The sequence below is a fragment of the Physeter macrocephalus genome, chromosome 14 (genome assembly GCF_002837175.3).
Source record: "Physeter macrocephalus isolate SW-GA chromosome 14, ASM283717v5, whole genome shotgun sequence".
NCBI classification, from domain to species: domain Eukaryota; kingdom Metazoa; phylum Chordata; class Mammalia; order Artiodactyla; family Physeteridae; genus Physeter; species Physeter macrocephalus.
In genome coordinates this window covers 34,038,050-34,053,434 of record NC_041227.1, presented here as the reverse complement: position 1 = coordinate 34,053,434, position 15,385 = coordinate 34,038,050, and the positions used below count along the sequence as shown (strand labels likewise).

The window sequence follows — 15,385 nt, the reverse complement described above, 5'->3', positions numbered from 1 at the left end:
TATAATTTTGATTCTACTTTTTGTAAATTTTACCCAAAGGCTCATGAAATGTGTCACTGTGCCGTGTGTTAAGTCCTGGGGTGTAACCAGATGAAAATGCCCTTAACTGCACCCCTGAGACGTCAGCTTGAACATCTCTCTTCTGGGAAACCTTTCTAACTCCCAAGACTTAAATCAGACTTGCCTGTTTAAGCTCTTGTAACAACCTGAACTTCTCTTTCACAATTCTCAATGACTTGTAACTTTTTTCTTTTTTTTTTTGGATGCGTGACTTTGATCCTAGGCTGGAATCTATGAGGATCACATCCTTGACTATCAATGTATCCCCAACGCCTAGCACATGTTTTTAAAAGTCTTGAACGAATGAATAAGCGTAGGGTCCATGCCCTCAAGAGGCACTCCATCACTTGCTGAAAAATGAAATGCCTTCACCCTGACAGCAAGAAGGAACAGCTTGCTCTTTCTGAGCCATACCTTGTCTTCACTTCTCCAGGTCAGAAAGAAGCCAAATTCATCCACTTTGAAGAGGCAGTTGGGTTCAAACACAAAGGATTCCTGTGAAAAAGAAATGTGTTGATCTGCATGACTCACACCATTTTGGATCTAATAAAAATGCAAATATCTTTTAGCCTCTAAACAAAAGAAAAATGCATCCTGAATCTAATGACCACATTTCTTATTATATTATGTAATGTTTTCATTTTGAAAATTTCTTGCATTCGTTTTTGCATTGAAAAGACTGATCAATTTTATACAGCATCTTCCTTTAGGGTAGTTTTAAGAACAAAACACACCAATGTTCTGAAGGTCACAGAGGAGAAATTTGCTCTAAGATCTTGGAAAAGAGCTCCTGGAAAGAAGAAGGACACCCAAGTTCCAGCCAACGGGTATCCCTCCACACAAGAGGAATTGTTGCTGGTCTCTAACAAAATGTGAGAAATCAAGAGATAATTTTTTTAAGTCACTGATTTTTTTTTTTATCTGTACAATTCAGCATTCAGAGGTTTACTCAGATAATTCCTGAGCTTTTCGCTTTTATATTCAACCTCACTTGGTGTCCCATAAACCAGGACTTAAGCAAGATTTTAAGCTACTCAAAGTGTAGTCCTGGGACCAGCAGTTTCAACCTCACCTGGGAGACTGACTGAATTGGCAGAATCTAGGGCTCCAGGCCAGACAGACTGAATCAGAGTCTCTGGGGTGGGAACCAGAAATCTGTGGTCCAGAAAGCCCTCCAGGTGATTCTAATGCTCACTGAAGTCTGAGAACCACTGCTGTGGACATCAGGAACTCTGTTGAAAACTACAGAATCACAATTCAAATCAAGATGGAATGTTAGCCAAATGCAGGGGCCCCAGAGCAGCTAAGTTTTATTTGCCAAAGGATTCCTGGTCTTTATTTTAGCAAGAAAGCAACACTTTCCTTAAGAACGCCAGGAAAGTTCTATGCCAATGGAAGCAAAAGGGCATTCAGGGAATGAATCCAGATACCTTCTGCCCTCTGTTTGCATTACATCAAGACTTGGCACCCACGTGTCAACAAATCCACTCGTTCTTCTCGTGATCTAAAGAACTTGTCCTCCTAGATAATTACAACACTGCTATAGAGAAACTGCCTGGCAAACAGGAGCAGGGTGTGCCTTCAAACAAAGAGCAATTACTGGATTAAGATTTTAACTGTAGTCCAGACTCTCAGTTTAACCCACCAAAACATAGCTTTCCTAATTCCAAGGAAGCAGCAACATTCATCAAGGTAAATCCAATGTCAAGAGACTTGGCCACCTTAGCGTGTCAGAATTTAGAGTCCCAGGGGCCCTGAACAAAGCCAACTTTTAAATTTGTTTGGGTAGTTTTCTGACAGGTGAAGAATTATCATAGGTATTTCAACTCTGTACCAGGCTCGTGCTTAGCACTGTAGTCACAGAGATGAGTAAGACAAAGGAAGGGGCATAATGTGACCTTTGCTTTTGGAATCAAAACCCAGTTCTGCCACTTATTATTTACCTTCTCTTGCAAAGACCCTTTTTAAGTCTCAGAATCCTTATCTAATAAAAGGAAGTATTTACACCTACCTTTTAGGGAATGAAATGAGATGATAAATTTAAAGTACCTTTACATTTTTACCATGAATGTGAATCACATAGTTACATTTCAGCAAGTGGTAGCTACCATCCCTCACGTGTAGTTCAGGTTTATATTTGTGGCAGCAAATTATGAACAACATGAAATTGCCAATATGTGATGTCTTTGACCCACAAAAATACACTTTCAGATGGTTAAACTTTTTAGAAAAGGCTTGACCCGGAAGTTGACATTTCAGATGGGTCTTAGAAGATGAGCAGAAGTTATCCAGGTGAAGCAGCATGGCAGGCATGTAGGCTTGACCTGCCAGTGGGGACTTCTGGGGAGCTGGTGTGGTTAGAACATCTTAAGGGGATGGTAGGGGATGAGACTAGACACATAAATAAGGCTAGATAAGAAAGGTGTTGTACGTCCTACAAAAAGGTATTAAACTTGAACCAAAATGTCTTATATCATTACTGACTGAGAAAAGAGAATAATCAATTAATTAAACTATGAGAATGAACACATTTTAGAATACTTCCCAAGTAATATCCTAAGGGTAATAAAGAATTTCAGTGTTCAGAAGTATGACCTAAAGTGGTGTTTACAGAGTAGATCCACAATGAATCAGCTACCATCATTATTATTTACTTATGTGCACCCTATCCAATTCCAAATAAGGATTTGAGATGATCCAGGAAATATACATGATAAATAAGAATGATTTTCCAGCTTATTTTGAGGTGGAACTTTCAGTTCCTTGGCCTTCTTAACTGCAAGGAGTTTTTTCTTTCTTCCTCTCTCAATTACTTAGTACCCTCAGACCTTACCATCGCCACCTGGAAATTTGGATTCCTAAACATCTCACTCTTGGACCCTTCCATCTGACGCTTTTTAGCCACTAGCTCTACAGTTCTCACTCTCCTGTATTAATTTGACTTCTTGCAACTTCCTCTTCATTAACCCTGCCAATCTCTCACTAACCACCAGACTTCTCCTCCTTTTACTTCCATCCTTGTCTAGCTTATTTCCATGGCCCAATATTACAATCACTCCCTCACAGACACCCTCAACTCCTATGTCTCATTTTCTGTTTTCTTGGCCAAAAACCTAAGTCCACCCTGTCCATTTTTTTATTGCTGAACTTGATGAAAGAAAACCACAAAACTGGATTGTCTGGCTTTGGTTTAAATTCAAGATTATCAACTTCAAAAGGATAGTCAACATGACTTTCAACCTTGTAATTCTTTCTTAAAAGGTTCCCCACTCTTTGAAAGGCCTATCTCATTGCTTCTTCTCATACCCCTTTACTCCCAGCCAATTACTGGGCTTCACTGATTAAAGGCAACTTTTCAGATGAGAACTTTCTCCATCTTTCCTCCTAATAAAGCACACTTTCTCCCATCAAAGGTCAATCCCCCCACTTCTGCTCCAGATTCAATCTTCTTCCAGGTTACATCCTCTTTCACCTACACAAGGATTTCAGTCTTCTGTTTATCACCACCCAATACTCAATTTTTTTCTCTATTAGATCATTCTGATCAGCACACAAATATGTTCTAGCCGTCAACACTTCCTCCTTCATTTACTCCCTCATGTCTCTCATCCCCTTTCAGGGCATAATATCTTGAAGAGTCTTTCTCTAGCCACTGTCTCTACTATCTCCCTTCCCTACCATCGTTGACCAATTCCATCTGCCCTCTGTTTCTATCACTTGCTAACATTTCTCTGCCAGGTCCACCATGACTTAACGTTCATGCTGCCAAATGCAGTGCATGCATTCCTTTTCTCCTTTGATTTGATCTCTGAGTGGCTGACTATTCCCTCCTTTTGGAAACTCTGGAATCTTGATATTCTGACTGTGTTCTGTTCCTTTACGTTCTTTTCCTTCTACACCTAACTTCTACATGTTCCACAGGAATTGGCTCTGGGAATTCTCATTTCCACTATGTTCCTAGACCTCCTTTAACCCCAGGGCTTTAATATCATCTATTTCTTGATGACTCCCAAATTTATAACAGCATCTCAGTCTTCTCTGAGTTCCCAATTCAGACATCTAACTCTCTACTTGACATCTCCACACAGATGTCTCAAAAGTAACACATCCATAGCTGAATTATTTACTCCTCACCTTTATCTCTCTAAGCCTCTCCATCACAAGACTTCCTGGGCTCAATAAATGTCACTAATATCTATCCATTTACTGAAACTGAGAGTCATTCTTTTTTTTCTTTTTTTTTTCTTTTTTTTTTCTTTTTGGCCACACTGCTTGGCTGGCAGGATCTTAGTTCCCTGAACAGGGACTGAGCCTGGGTCCTCGGCAGTGACAGCATGGAGTCCTAACCACTGGACCGCCAGGGAATTCCCCTAAGAGTCATCCTTGACTTTCTATTCCTGATTTCATTTTCATAGCATTTTTCGTATATATCCATTTTGCTCCATCTCCACCACCACCACCTTGGTCCAAAGCATCACCATCTCTCCCATGCACTGATCTTCCCACTTCTACTCTTTCTTTCCACAGCAGCCATGTTGATTCTCCAAAGTTTTAATCAGTTCATTAAAATCATTTAGTAGATCCCCATCATATTTAGGATAAAATCCCAACTCTTAGCATGGCCTAAAAGGTCTTGCATAATCTGGGTCCTAGAGACCTGATCTCACACCACTTTCTGCCTTTGTGTTCCCTCTTGTTCATTACAACCATCAGGACCCTTTTCCTTGAACTTCTTAAATTCTTCTAGCCTCAGGGTCTTTGAACTCGCTGTTCCTCCTGCCCAGAAGTCCCTTCCTACTGTCCTTAGCTCGTCTTCATCCTACAGGTCTTGTCTTAATTATCCCCTCTTCAGAGAGGTTTTCCCTTACTTCCCTAATATTTTATTTTCTATTTTTATTTTCTATTACAGTATCCTGATTACTTCCTTGCTTGCAGCAAAACACACTCTGCAATTATTTCACTATTTATTGATTTATTGCCTGGCTCCCACATCAGAATATAACCGCTGTGAGGGCAGAGTCCTTGAAACTTTCTTGTTCACGTTTGTGTTCCAAGCACCTAGCACATCAAAGGCACACCGAAACTAAATTCATGGACTTAAAAAAAATAAGAAAATAATTGTTTTTCAAATGAAATATATCACAGTAGGCCAATATATAAAACATAAACAAGAAGTTACTCAAGTTGAGGGGGCTGCACCAGGCCCAGAGCCCATCAGGGTCAGTCCCTGGAGGGCTGCCACGGACAGACATACAAATACCAGTGCACCACCCTGAGGCTGTCTGCCTAGAGGAAGCAGCACCTTTTTCTAAGTCATACAAGCTCATCTTAGAGGTTGGGTGTGGCTTTGGGGTACCTCCTAGGAATCCATGTTGGACCAGAAGCACTGTTCCAATGCCCCTGCAAAGAGATCCTTTGCAAAATGGGATAAGAACTCTAAGGAAGGAGAAGAAAAACAAGGCAAATTTGCAAAATAAGGACAGAGTAAAAGAGCTTTTAGAAATACTTGTTAAAAGGTCCTACACAATGAGAATGAGGTGCCTATTTGGCACTGGGCTCCCTAGCAACAAAAGCAAAAGGGGAAAAAATATCATTTACCAGGTGTCCACGTAGTTCATAGATATAAAACATCAGACGTTAGAAGATTCAACTGCCAGAACAGAAATTCTCCAGTGAGACCTCTAAGGAGCTGTGATAGATGCTAATGACAAGGTTTCCAACAAAGCCCACAATAAACTTGTCGACTGTGACTGGAAAATTCTCAGACCAAGTGGATTCAAACTACCCATGAAAATCAGAGAACAGACCTGAGGGGTATGTGACAATCAGCTGAAAGGAACTGAAACCCAACCTATTTAGATTTCTCTGCACCTCCCACACATTCTCTATTCTTTTCCCCTAATAGCAGCTTTAAATTTCACACAGGTACCTACTGACCAGAACTTGGACTGTGGCCTCGTGACCACACTGAGGCAATAATATCCCCAGTTCCCTTGTCAGGAAAATCTTCCTCCAGACTTGAGCGTGGCAGGGGAGATGTCAAAGGAAGCTGGGCCCTTGCTACTTCATAAATCTGTTTGTTTGCAATTAACAGATTGTAGTGGGATCCTCTGGTAAGGATGCAAACCATAATGGAACTTCTTCCAGGGGGCTCAGAATTTCAATTCTCATAGCACTTGGTTAAAACTCATTAGTCACGCTTTAGAGCTCAAGGACTAGTTAACACATCCGGCCCAAACCAGCTCTTTCCTTTGGCCATTGGGAGAGACAGTGTGAAAGGAACAGGAACGCCTGTGAAAGCGGACAAGCTGGTAATCGGGGGGCATTCTGTTTGGAAGAAGCAAGAAGCATCACTTTTGCTGGAATCACTACAGTTAGAAGCTGTTCCTGCCTCAAGGATCCCTGTTCTGAGGGGTTTTTGCCCCTAGGGGCTTCCAGAGATGCTGCCCCCATTTCATCAAGGATAGAGTATATTTAAAAGCTGTGGTCTCAGCATTATCTTTAGTGTATTTTTCCCCTAACACTTGCTATTTCAACATTATTCAGTATCACAATTTATCTTTCAAAGATTCAAGTTACTTTCAAAATGATTTAGATTAAAAATATGTTTCCTTTATTTCAATTTTAGAAGTGATTTGGTTAAACGACATTTCATACCATTTCTTTGCATAAGGAGTGGTAGAGATCTCAGCAGGCCAAATACTCTAAAGAGGAGGAAAGTATTTGGGTGGGGCTTCTAGATAACAGGCGATAACAGGTGGTTGATTTTATTTTAACTGTGATTTGTGGTTATTTCTTACCTTTCCCTCTCCTGCCCTCTCACCCACCGTTACTACTTAAATTAACTGTGAATGACTATATCTTTCTATTGTGGGGTCTGCATCATCAAATAGGGAAGAGTCGAGTCTCACTACCGGGAAGGGATAGTGATTTGGGGCTGGTTAATAAACATGTTAACTTCACATTATTTCAATTAAACATTAGCTGTTCTGGGCCTCTTGTGTGCTTGTGATGGGATGGGTAGATTAGAATATAGAAGGAGTGAAATGAGTGAGGACTTCCACATTCCATCATGAGACTCCCGATTTCTGAGAAAGTGAACCCCTAGGAGGTGCACTGGGGCCCAGACCTTGTAGCTTATCCCTCCTGGGTTTGACTGTCAGCCTCCTCACCAGGCATCTGCCAGAGAATCTTGCACTGGTGCCATTTCATCTCTCCAAGCTTCACTTTTCTCACCTGTAACTTGAGAAAACTGATACCAACTTCACATGGCTCTCAAAGTTGAGAAAGCCCAAGTGCCTGGGACGAGGTCAATGCCGAATAACTGGTAATAGGAGAAAACTACTGCGTAATTCAGGGCTACTATCCAACACTGTTCAATAGATTTTCTGTGATGATGCAAACGTGCCAGATGAACACAGCCCAACGTGGAGGCCATGAAGGCTATGTGGGGCTATGAAGCCCTTGAAATGTAGCTAGTGTGACAGGGGCACTGAACTTTTCATTTTCGTTTAAACAGCCAGGTATGAATAATGGTTACCTTATCAGACATGCAGTGTTTAGAAATAAGGGGAAAAATGTTTGAAGGAGAGTCACTTCTTTAAAGTTACAGTGGATAAATAACAGACCTGGGATTCAAACTGGTTTCTCTGATTCCAAAGCCTGTGTCTGTTCTACCCTGTCAACCTTGCCGCGCAGGTCCCACTCTGCCCAAAATCAGTGGGTGTTTGGGTTGTCAGTGAATAAACACTGCCTTGGAGGCTCCACCTTCAGGTAAACATGGTTTGATCAACACTGGAGGAAGAGAAAGGGCTTTGTTAAGGCTGAAGAGGGACAAGTGAAGTCTGAGTTAAAGGCCACGAAGGGTCTAACGAAATATAAATAACATTATAAACCACTACCACCAAAACAATGCTAACTAAGCACCAGGCAATGGTCTGAGCTTTGTACACATTAACTTATTAACCGCCCAACTTCCCATGAGGGAGGTACTATTATTATTCCCATTTTACAGAGGAGGCGGCCATTGAGGTATGGAAATTAAGCGTCTTGCCCAGTGTCATGTAGGTGGTGGGGCAGGGCTGAGATTGATGGCTACACCGAAGCACGCATTTGCATCACACCTGCTTTGAGACCTGTAAGTGAGAAAGAGACATTGTCAGGGAGTGGGCCCAGGGAACTGCTCAGCGTCACATCTGAAGGAGGCTTTGCTGTTCTCCTTGTCACTGAAGTAACCATCACTCAGGTCAGAAGGGCTTCGGAAATGTTTCAGTTCTAGTTACATCATTTTTAAGGAATCTCCTGTGAACTCCACCAACTGTACAGACTGTATTTATTACCGGGTTGTTGCAGAAAGCTATCAGAATTTGTTCTTGGATCCTGGTATAAAGAAAAATTATTTTTCCGAATCTGTTGCTTTCCTTGTAATCTGACAGACACTTTGAATCCTATAACTGTTTTTCTTTCCTGCATTACTCTGGCCACCATGATCAAAAGTAGCAAATCTGCAGCTCACTTCTTTCAACTTTATGGGACATTTTTGCTGCCCATAGAGTGGTTGCCTGCTAATTTTACCCTTAATTTGATGTACTTTCCCATTTTTTTTTCTGTCTTTAACTTAAATCCCTAATGCATTTTATCTAGTGGCACCTACTTCTGCACTACAGCTGACTTCGAGATGTGGAAGAAACGTGTGTAAATAAGCACAAAGCCCATTTCATGAACACCTGAAACTACTGGGCATGTTACATTGGTTTTAGAGCGCAACAGACCTGATCCAAACGTGGCTGGACACTTACAGGCTTATTTGAGCTTTGTCTCTTCATCTCCAAAAGCAGGGATGGCAACGTGAACAATAACACATCTTACAGGCCACCTGTGGGCACTGCAGGGCTTGATGCATAACCTGCACCCATTACATTATTACTGATTATCAATATAAGAACACAGTGACAGTGACTATGTATTGCTAGTATTGTTTATGATGAACCATCCAAGAAACAAATGTGGTAAATGCCACCTCCCCTACCTTACAGATTTTCTCTGAGGTTAGCAAGTCGCCCAAGAGGACACAGATAATATGTGGCAGAATTATCTCTATCAATACATCATGGTGGGGAGAGCATCTCTGTCACGTGGGCCTTCATGACGAGCAGTGGTACCGTGAGCGCTTATTTCCACTGACCCAGAATGCAGATCGGGAGGTCTACACGTGAGGATAACCCAGAGCTTGTAAATTACTGTGGAGCTAGACTCGCTAAAGTGTGGTTTCTGCACAGCGAGGTCAGGCTTTGTTCTGTGCCCCAGCCAGCCTCAGTCCACATCAGGCACAGAGGGCAAGCCATCAGAACGAAGTTTTAGTTCTTCCTTCTTCAAGGGCATGTCGGGGAGTAGTGACCAGAGGAGACCGTCCCTGGGTTGGGAGCCCCTGCCTTGCACCTCCTTGATTTTGCTCTCAGATAGTGAGGGTTAATCAAGAGATTGTTAAGCAAGTTTTACAGGTGCTGGACCTGCTATCTATCTTGGGTTCTCAATTCCACAGAAGCAGAAATGAAAGGTTCTCCTTCTCAGTAGCCAACCGTGAGCATTTAGAGAGCCGATTTCAGCAATGATCGTGAGATACAGTGAACCCTTATTCTGATAACAAGTAGAAGGATTTAATCCACTCATTTCATTTTATTCTGACCTCAGAAATGAAGAACATCATCACCTTTCAAAGTGACCTGGCTTGGGAGAGTCGATGAAGGCTGCTGAAAACGGGCGAGAGGAAGGCACTGCACCTTGTCTGACTTTTTATGTCATCTTTTAAAAAGAAACTGAAAGTGGGCCTGATGGTGTTTGTTATTAACAAGGGCTCTGACATATCCCTGGCTCTGTGAGAAGCTGATCAGCTCAATTAGGATGTGAATTTGGGAAGAAGAAGGAATTGCTCAAATGATCCACCTGAAAGAGTCAAACTCTGTATTTCTGTCTGCTCACTTTACGGTCCTCAATATTTAGGAATCTCCATTTTCTCTTTTACTTCCAGATAAAGATGTTGAATCTTTGGGTCTTAGCTTTTTAAGGTCTGCCAGTTTGAGATGTCAAACTCTGTATCTGTCTCTCTTTGTCCTTCCCTCTCCCAGAAGAATCTCTGTTGTGGGCATTTTGAGGCCAAGTATGAACACTCAGACTCTGCGAGGGCTCTTGTCTTGTAGCAGGGCACTGAGACAGGCTCCCTGATTCTTGCCAGACAACACCTGAATAAATTATTCCTAAGATATTCGGCAATTACCTCTCAGAGTGCAAAAATAAGAAGAAAGTCAACAAAACATGCCTTTCGATGGAGTGGGTGGTCACTCAAGAAAGGACTTTCTTGGGCAGGAAAACAGTCATGTTAGTCAAAACAGTTGCTGTAGCAACTAAAATGAGAAAAATGAAAGAAGACCAGCTTACTAAGAGCCAGGGAGGAAAAGAAATGTTTTTTGTAACAAACATTTACAACAAATATTAAAAACAGATGTCACCACCACTGCCACACACATCCCACCCCAAAGATTCTCTCCTTGAACCAACTGTAGTCAGGCTCCTCTGAATCTTATTCCCAAATAGGCCTTGACTTTTGGACTTCTGCGTCTGTCTTTGCATTGCCCAGTGTTAGCAAGAATCCTGCTAATAAGTTGATTTAGCCAGAATCCTCCACCCTCAGTATCTGATCATCCTTGGTATCTGATCTGGTTCTTCAACCTCTACCATCTCCCAGGTGATGTCTGATCACCCTGCTTTGCCTTCAGCAAGAATCCTATTAGGATGGTTTAGCCCAAATCTCTCCTTACCCCTGATGTTTCCTCTTAGTAATTCTCCATCCACTGACCCACCCCCCCAACCTGCTCCTTGGCTATAAATTTTTTTTTCCTTATTGTATTCAAAGTTGAGCTCAACTTCTCTCCCCTCCTGCAACTTCTCTCCCCTCTCCCCTCCCTTGTAGTAGTCTCCTGAACACAGTCTGTCTTATTTTTAACAAGTGTCATGAATAATGTTTTCTTTAACATCCTCCCCCTCCAAAAAATTCTAAGAACATCAGAAGATGTGCTTTGCATAAGTGCTTGAAACAGGACCATAAGCTAGTAAATCCTTCTTTTCAGTAAACCACTTCTAATAAAAACATACATCTGAAGAAGCTGATCAAAGAAATAACATTTTGAACTATGGCCAAATGGAGATGACAGTCCGTGTTGAATAGAGTCACTGAAAGGAAAGGAATCTCAAATAACTTTCACGGAATTTCCCTTTGAATATCGGCATTGCCCACTTAAATAGTCCAGCTTGTAAAAATGCTTTTTCTTAACATTAGCTGCATGAGATGTCGCTCCCTTTCCACTTTTATCTTCTGAAATAGCTTATGTTTAGGCTTCAAAGATACACAGTCCCCACTGGCTCTAAGGACCAATCCTGGTTCTATAACTTTTTATTGTGTCTAAAAGAGGTGCAGAAATCACTGGCACATGCACAGGAGGACCACTGCTATCAACCTAGAGAATTCTGAGCAGAGACTTGGCTTCAGAAAATTGCAGTCCAAAGGTTTAGCACATGACTCTCCTACCCTGAGGGAAGGGCTGTTGCATGAGTTGGGTCATCTAGGAACAGACACCAAGATGAACTTGATTGATTACGGGGAATTGATTGATCGATTAAGGGAAATGCGTATGAAAGAGAAAGGGGAGAAGAATCAGGAGTAGGCAGGGAGAGCCTTCAAACCATACGGCGGGACTAATGACTGTGAAAGCAGAGGAGGGAGGAAAGGATGAGCGGGTAGGAAGGGTCTCAGACTGCAGGGCGGCTCTGAGAGCGTCTCCGCCAGGTAGATGGGAGCCCCAGAGCAACAACCACCCACCAAAGGAGCCTCACCTGGGGCAGTAAAGGGCCGGCTCCAGTCTCTGCCACGTCCCTCATTGGCTGGGAGCCTCGACTGAACATCGCAGGGGTGAGGATGCTGCAGCGGAGGCTGTCCCACTGACTGCACTCCTAGTGACAGTTTTGTCTTGGAGGGAGATGTAAATGGCACAGCTCCACGGCTGCCACAGATGGGATCTCTTGCTAACCCTTCTCCAGATCGCCCTAAAGGAGCTCCAGTTCCAGTTTCTTAGGACCCTTAAAAGTCCTTACAAATTAGGAACCATTTAAATAGCAATCAATTTGAGTCCCAGATATGTAACCAAGGAATTGCTGGATCATCAGAGATGCTTATTAAATATCTGTGAGGTGATGAATGAATTCCCTGCTGGGGACATAGCAGTAAACAAAACCAATGTATCTGTCTCTTGGTTTATATTCTATGTGTGACTTTGACAATGAACAACAAGCAAATAAATAATATATCAGGAATTGATAAATGCGAAGATAAAAAAATCTAAAGGGTAAGGAGTGTGTGCGTGTGTGTGTGCGCACGGGCACATGCGTTTTTTAAGTAAGATGATGATGAAGGCCTCTTTAGATGAGGTGACTGAGGAAAACTGGAAAGCAGTGAGGAAGTAAACCAGGAGAACTGATGATACATGGAGAAGAGCAGTCAGAGCAGAAGCTGCAAGTGCAAAAGCCCTGAGGTTTGTGTCTAATACTTCCAGGGAACATCAATGGGACAGTGAAGTGATGGGTTGTGTAAGGGATTTGTAAGGGGACAAGGAGGACTCTAGAAATTATTTGGAATGAGGTAGGAAGCCACTGAAGGTTTAAAGTGGAAGAGGGGTATACTCCAACTTACACTGCAAAAAGATCCATCTTACTTATTCCTCATCATGGCTCTGTGAGGTAGGTATTATCACCCCCATTTTCCTGACAAGGAAGCTGTGGCTTAGTGCCTAGTGGGTTTAAGACTGGCTCATGGTCAGATCTCTTGAGCAGCAAAGCCCAAGTTGAAGCTATTTCTGTTTAACTCCAAACCCATGCCCTTAACCAACTATGTGTACTTCAAGCTCTTCAAGAAAGAGTTCTCTGGCAAAGGTTTTACCCTAAATAGCACTTAGTACAAACCCTTTATTTGCAAACAATATCCTGGCAACTTGGCTCTGCTGAGCGTCCAAAAACTGGGCTCCTTTTTGCATCTCACCAAAGTTGAGAGAATCATCTGCCCTTTTAGGTACTTGGAAGAAGACAATCCACAGTAGGAGAGCACTGGAGGCAGCAGCAAAACTGTCCTCAGGGTGACTTTAGTAGAAAGAGTATGTTGGCTTACATTCCTGGGAAGCTATTCTGGCTCAGCCCATCCGCTTCATTAAATGTTTTGATGAGGCAGGATTTCAGAGCAATTGCCTACTATTTATGGTTTTAAGAATAAGCAGTTTAAAAACCATGTGTTTCTTATTAATTTATCAGAATCAATATTCAGTATTAAAAGACAGGTTTCCCTGCTGAGGATATTGTATGTCTATTTCTATTGATTGAAAGGAAATGTAATAGCACAGGGAACTCTACTCAATATTCTGTAATAACCTGTATGGGAAAATAATCTGAAAAAGAATGGAAATATGTATATGTATAACTGAATCACTTAGCTGTACACCTGAAACGAACACAGCATTGTAAATCAAATATACTCCAATAGAAAAGAAAAATTAAATTAAAAAAATAAGTCCATCACATTGTAAATCAACTATACTTCAATAAAAATTTTTATAAGTAGGTAAATATTAAAAATTAAAAGTAAATAAAAGATTTCATTAAAAAAAGGAAATGTAAAAAAAAAAAGTAAAGAAAGGAAATGTTATATTCCTTTCATATAGTACATTTTATCTAGTTGTGTGGGGGTCTTCTCCCCCCAAAATGTAAAGACTAAAAAAGTCCTGCTTAGTACTTTTTTATCCTTAAATGCTGAATTTCACTGATTCTCAGGTAGAGGTATTAGTGTTTTTAGGGTTGCTTATGAGGCAGTTATTTGCTCTTAGGGGCAAATAAATGAAAAATAATTTTTTTGCCCATCCTCATTTCTTTAGCAGAATCCAATTAAGAACTCCTGGCTGTAGTAATATAATAATTATGGTCTTAAAAAGATAAAGCAAATAGGTGACTAAACGAGTTAAACAGCCTTCATTAAGGAACTTCAGAAAGTTTTTTTTCTCAATCATACATATTTCCCCAAAAAATGTTTCTTTGTGTAGAGGAGGAATAAGATTTCCTTGACCTACTTAGGGTCCCTGGCTGGGTCTGAAAATTAAACTGACAAAACAGATCAGCAGGAGAAAAGCATATAAATGTATTTAATATAAGTTTTAGGTGACCTGGGAGCCTGTATAAGAAAATGAGGGCTAGAAGAAACAGTTAAGCTTGAGTATTTTTGCGCTGGGTTTGTGGAAGAGTAGACAGTTGTGGAGAAATATGAGAGTCAAGGAGTATGAGGTAAGTGTAATAAACTGGGAGGGGGGGGACTTCGGAAGGCCTGTTTGTTCAGATTCTTCTCAGAGCCCGTTTTTCTTCAGAAGATAAGGATGCCCCTTTCGTCCAGGAGTAGGAAGCGCACCTCTCACACGTGGGTTTTATGACCTGTTTCAGAGGAGAGGAGGGGAGTAGATGGGAAGGTCAGAGTGACCTTCCTGCTTCTGCTGTTTTCTCAAACTCCTTCACCTTAAAGTATGCAATATACTAAAGGTGCCATATTTGGGGGTGGCATATTCTGAACCCCATCATTTGCAAATGGCAGCCATTCCAAGATGTCAAGTCATCGTACTGATAGCTGTGATTCCTGTATGTTCTCTTCATCAATACATCAGTTCTGGAGACTGGCTCTGTCCATGATTACATGTTGGGTAGTAGGCAATTTCTTAACTGATTTAAGCTTATCTTTCCCCACCTGTATAATGTGGAAAACAATCTCATTTAATCCTCGCAACCACCTGCGGGTTTAAAGAGATGACTGACGTCAAGTGCTTAGCACTGTGCCTGGCACCTAGAAGAGCTCAATAAAATCTAATAGGTTCAACTCTTCTGGAAAAAAGAAAAGTCTCTTTTAGTGAACAGTCTTCCCCTGTTTATCTGAATTGCCTGTTTGGGGAGATTAGTTGTAAAGGACTTTAAATGGATTCAATTTTATTTTATTTTTTCCTTCTAAGGAAGTCTAAAACTCCTTCCCTTGCTCTATGCCTAGTGGTTCTTAAATTCGAGCTGCATCAGGATGACCCAGAGGGCTCTTAAAACACAGACTGGGAGAGGGTGTGGAGAAAAGGGAACACTCTTGCACTGCTGGTGGGAATGTAAATTGATACAGCCTCTATGGAGAACAGTATGGAGGTTCCTTAAAAAACTACAAATAGAACTACCATACGACCCCACAATCCCACTACTGGGCATATACCCT

General features: G+C 41.5%; 1 protein-coding gene across 2 annotated transcripts in view; it reads right to left on the bottom strand.

Moving 5' to 3' along the window:
• Window positions 1-15,385, bottom strand: part of PLCB4 (phospholipase C beta 4) — a 160,951-nt gene that overhangs the window by 132,293 nt on the left and 13,273 nt on the right. For both annotated transcript variants that reach the window (XM_028499284.2, XM_007109072.3), the window contains exon 2: window positions 475-555. In XM_028499284.2, coding sequence (XP_028355085.1) covers window positions 475-555 — 81 coding nt within the window. The remainder of the gene's footprint in view (window positions 1-474; window positions 556-15,385) is intronic.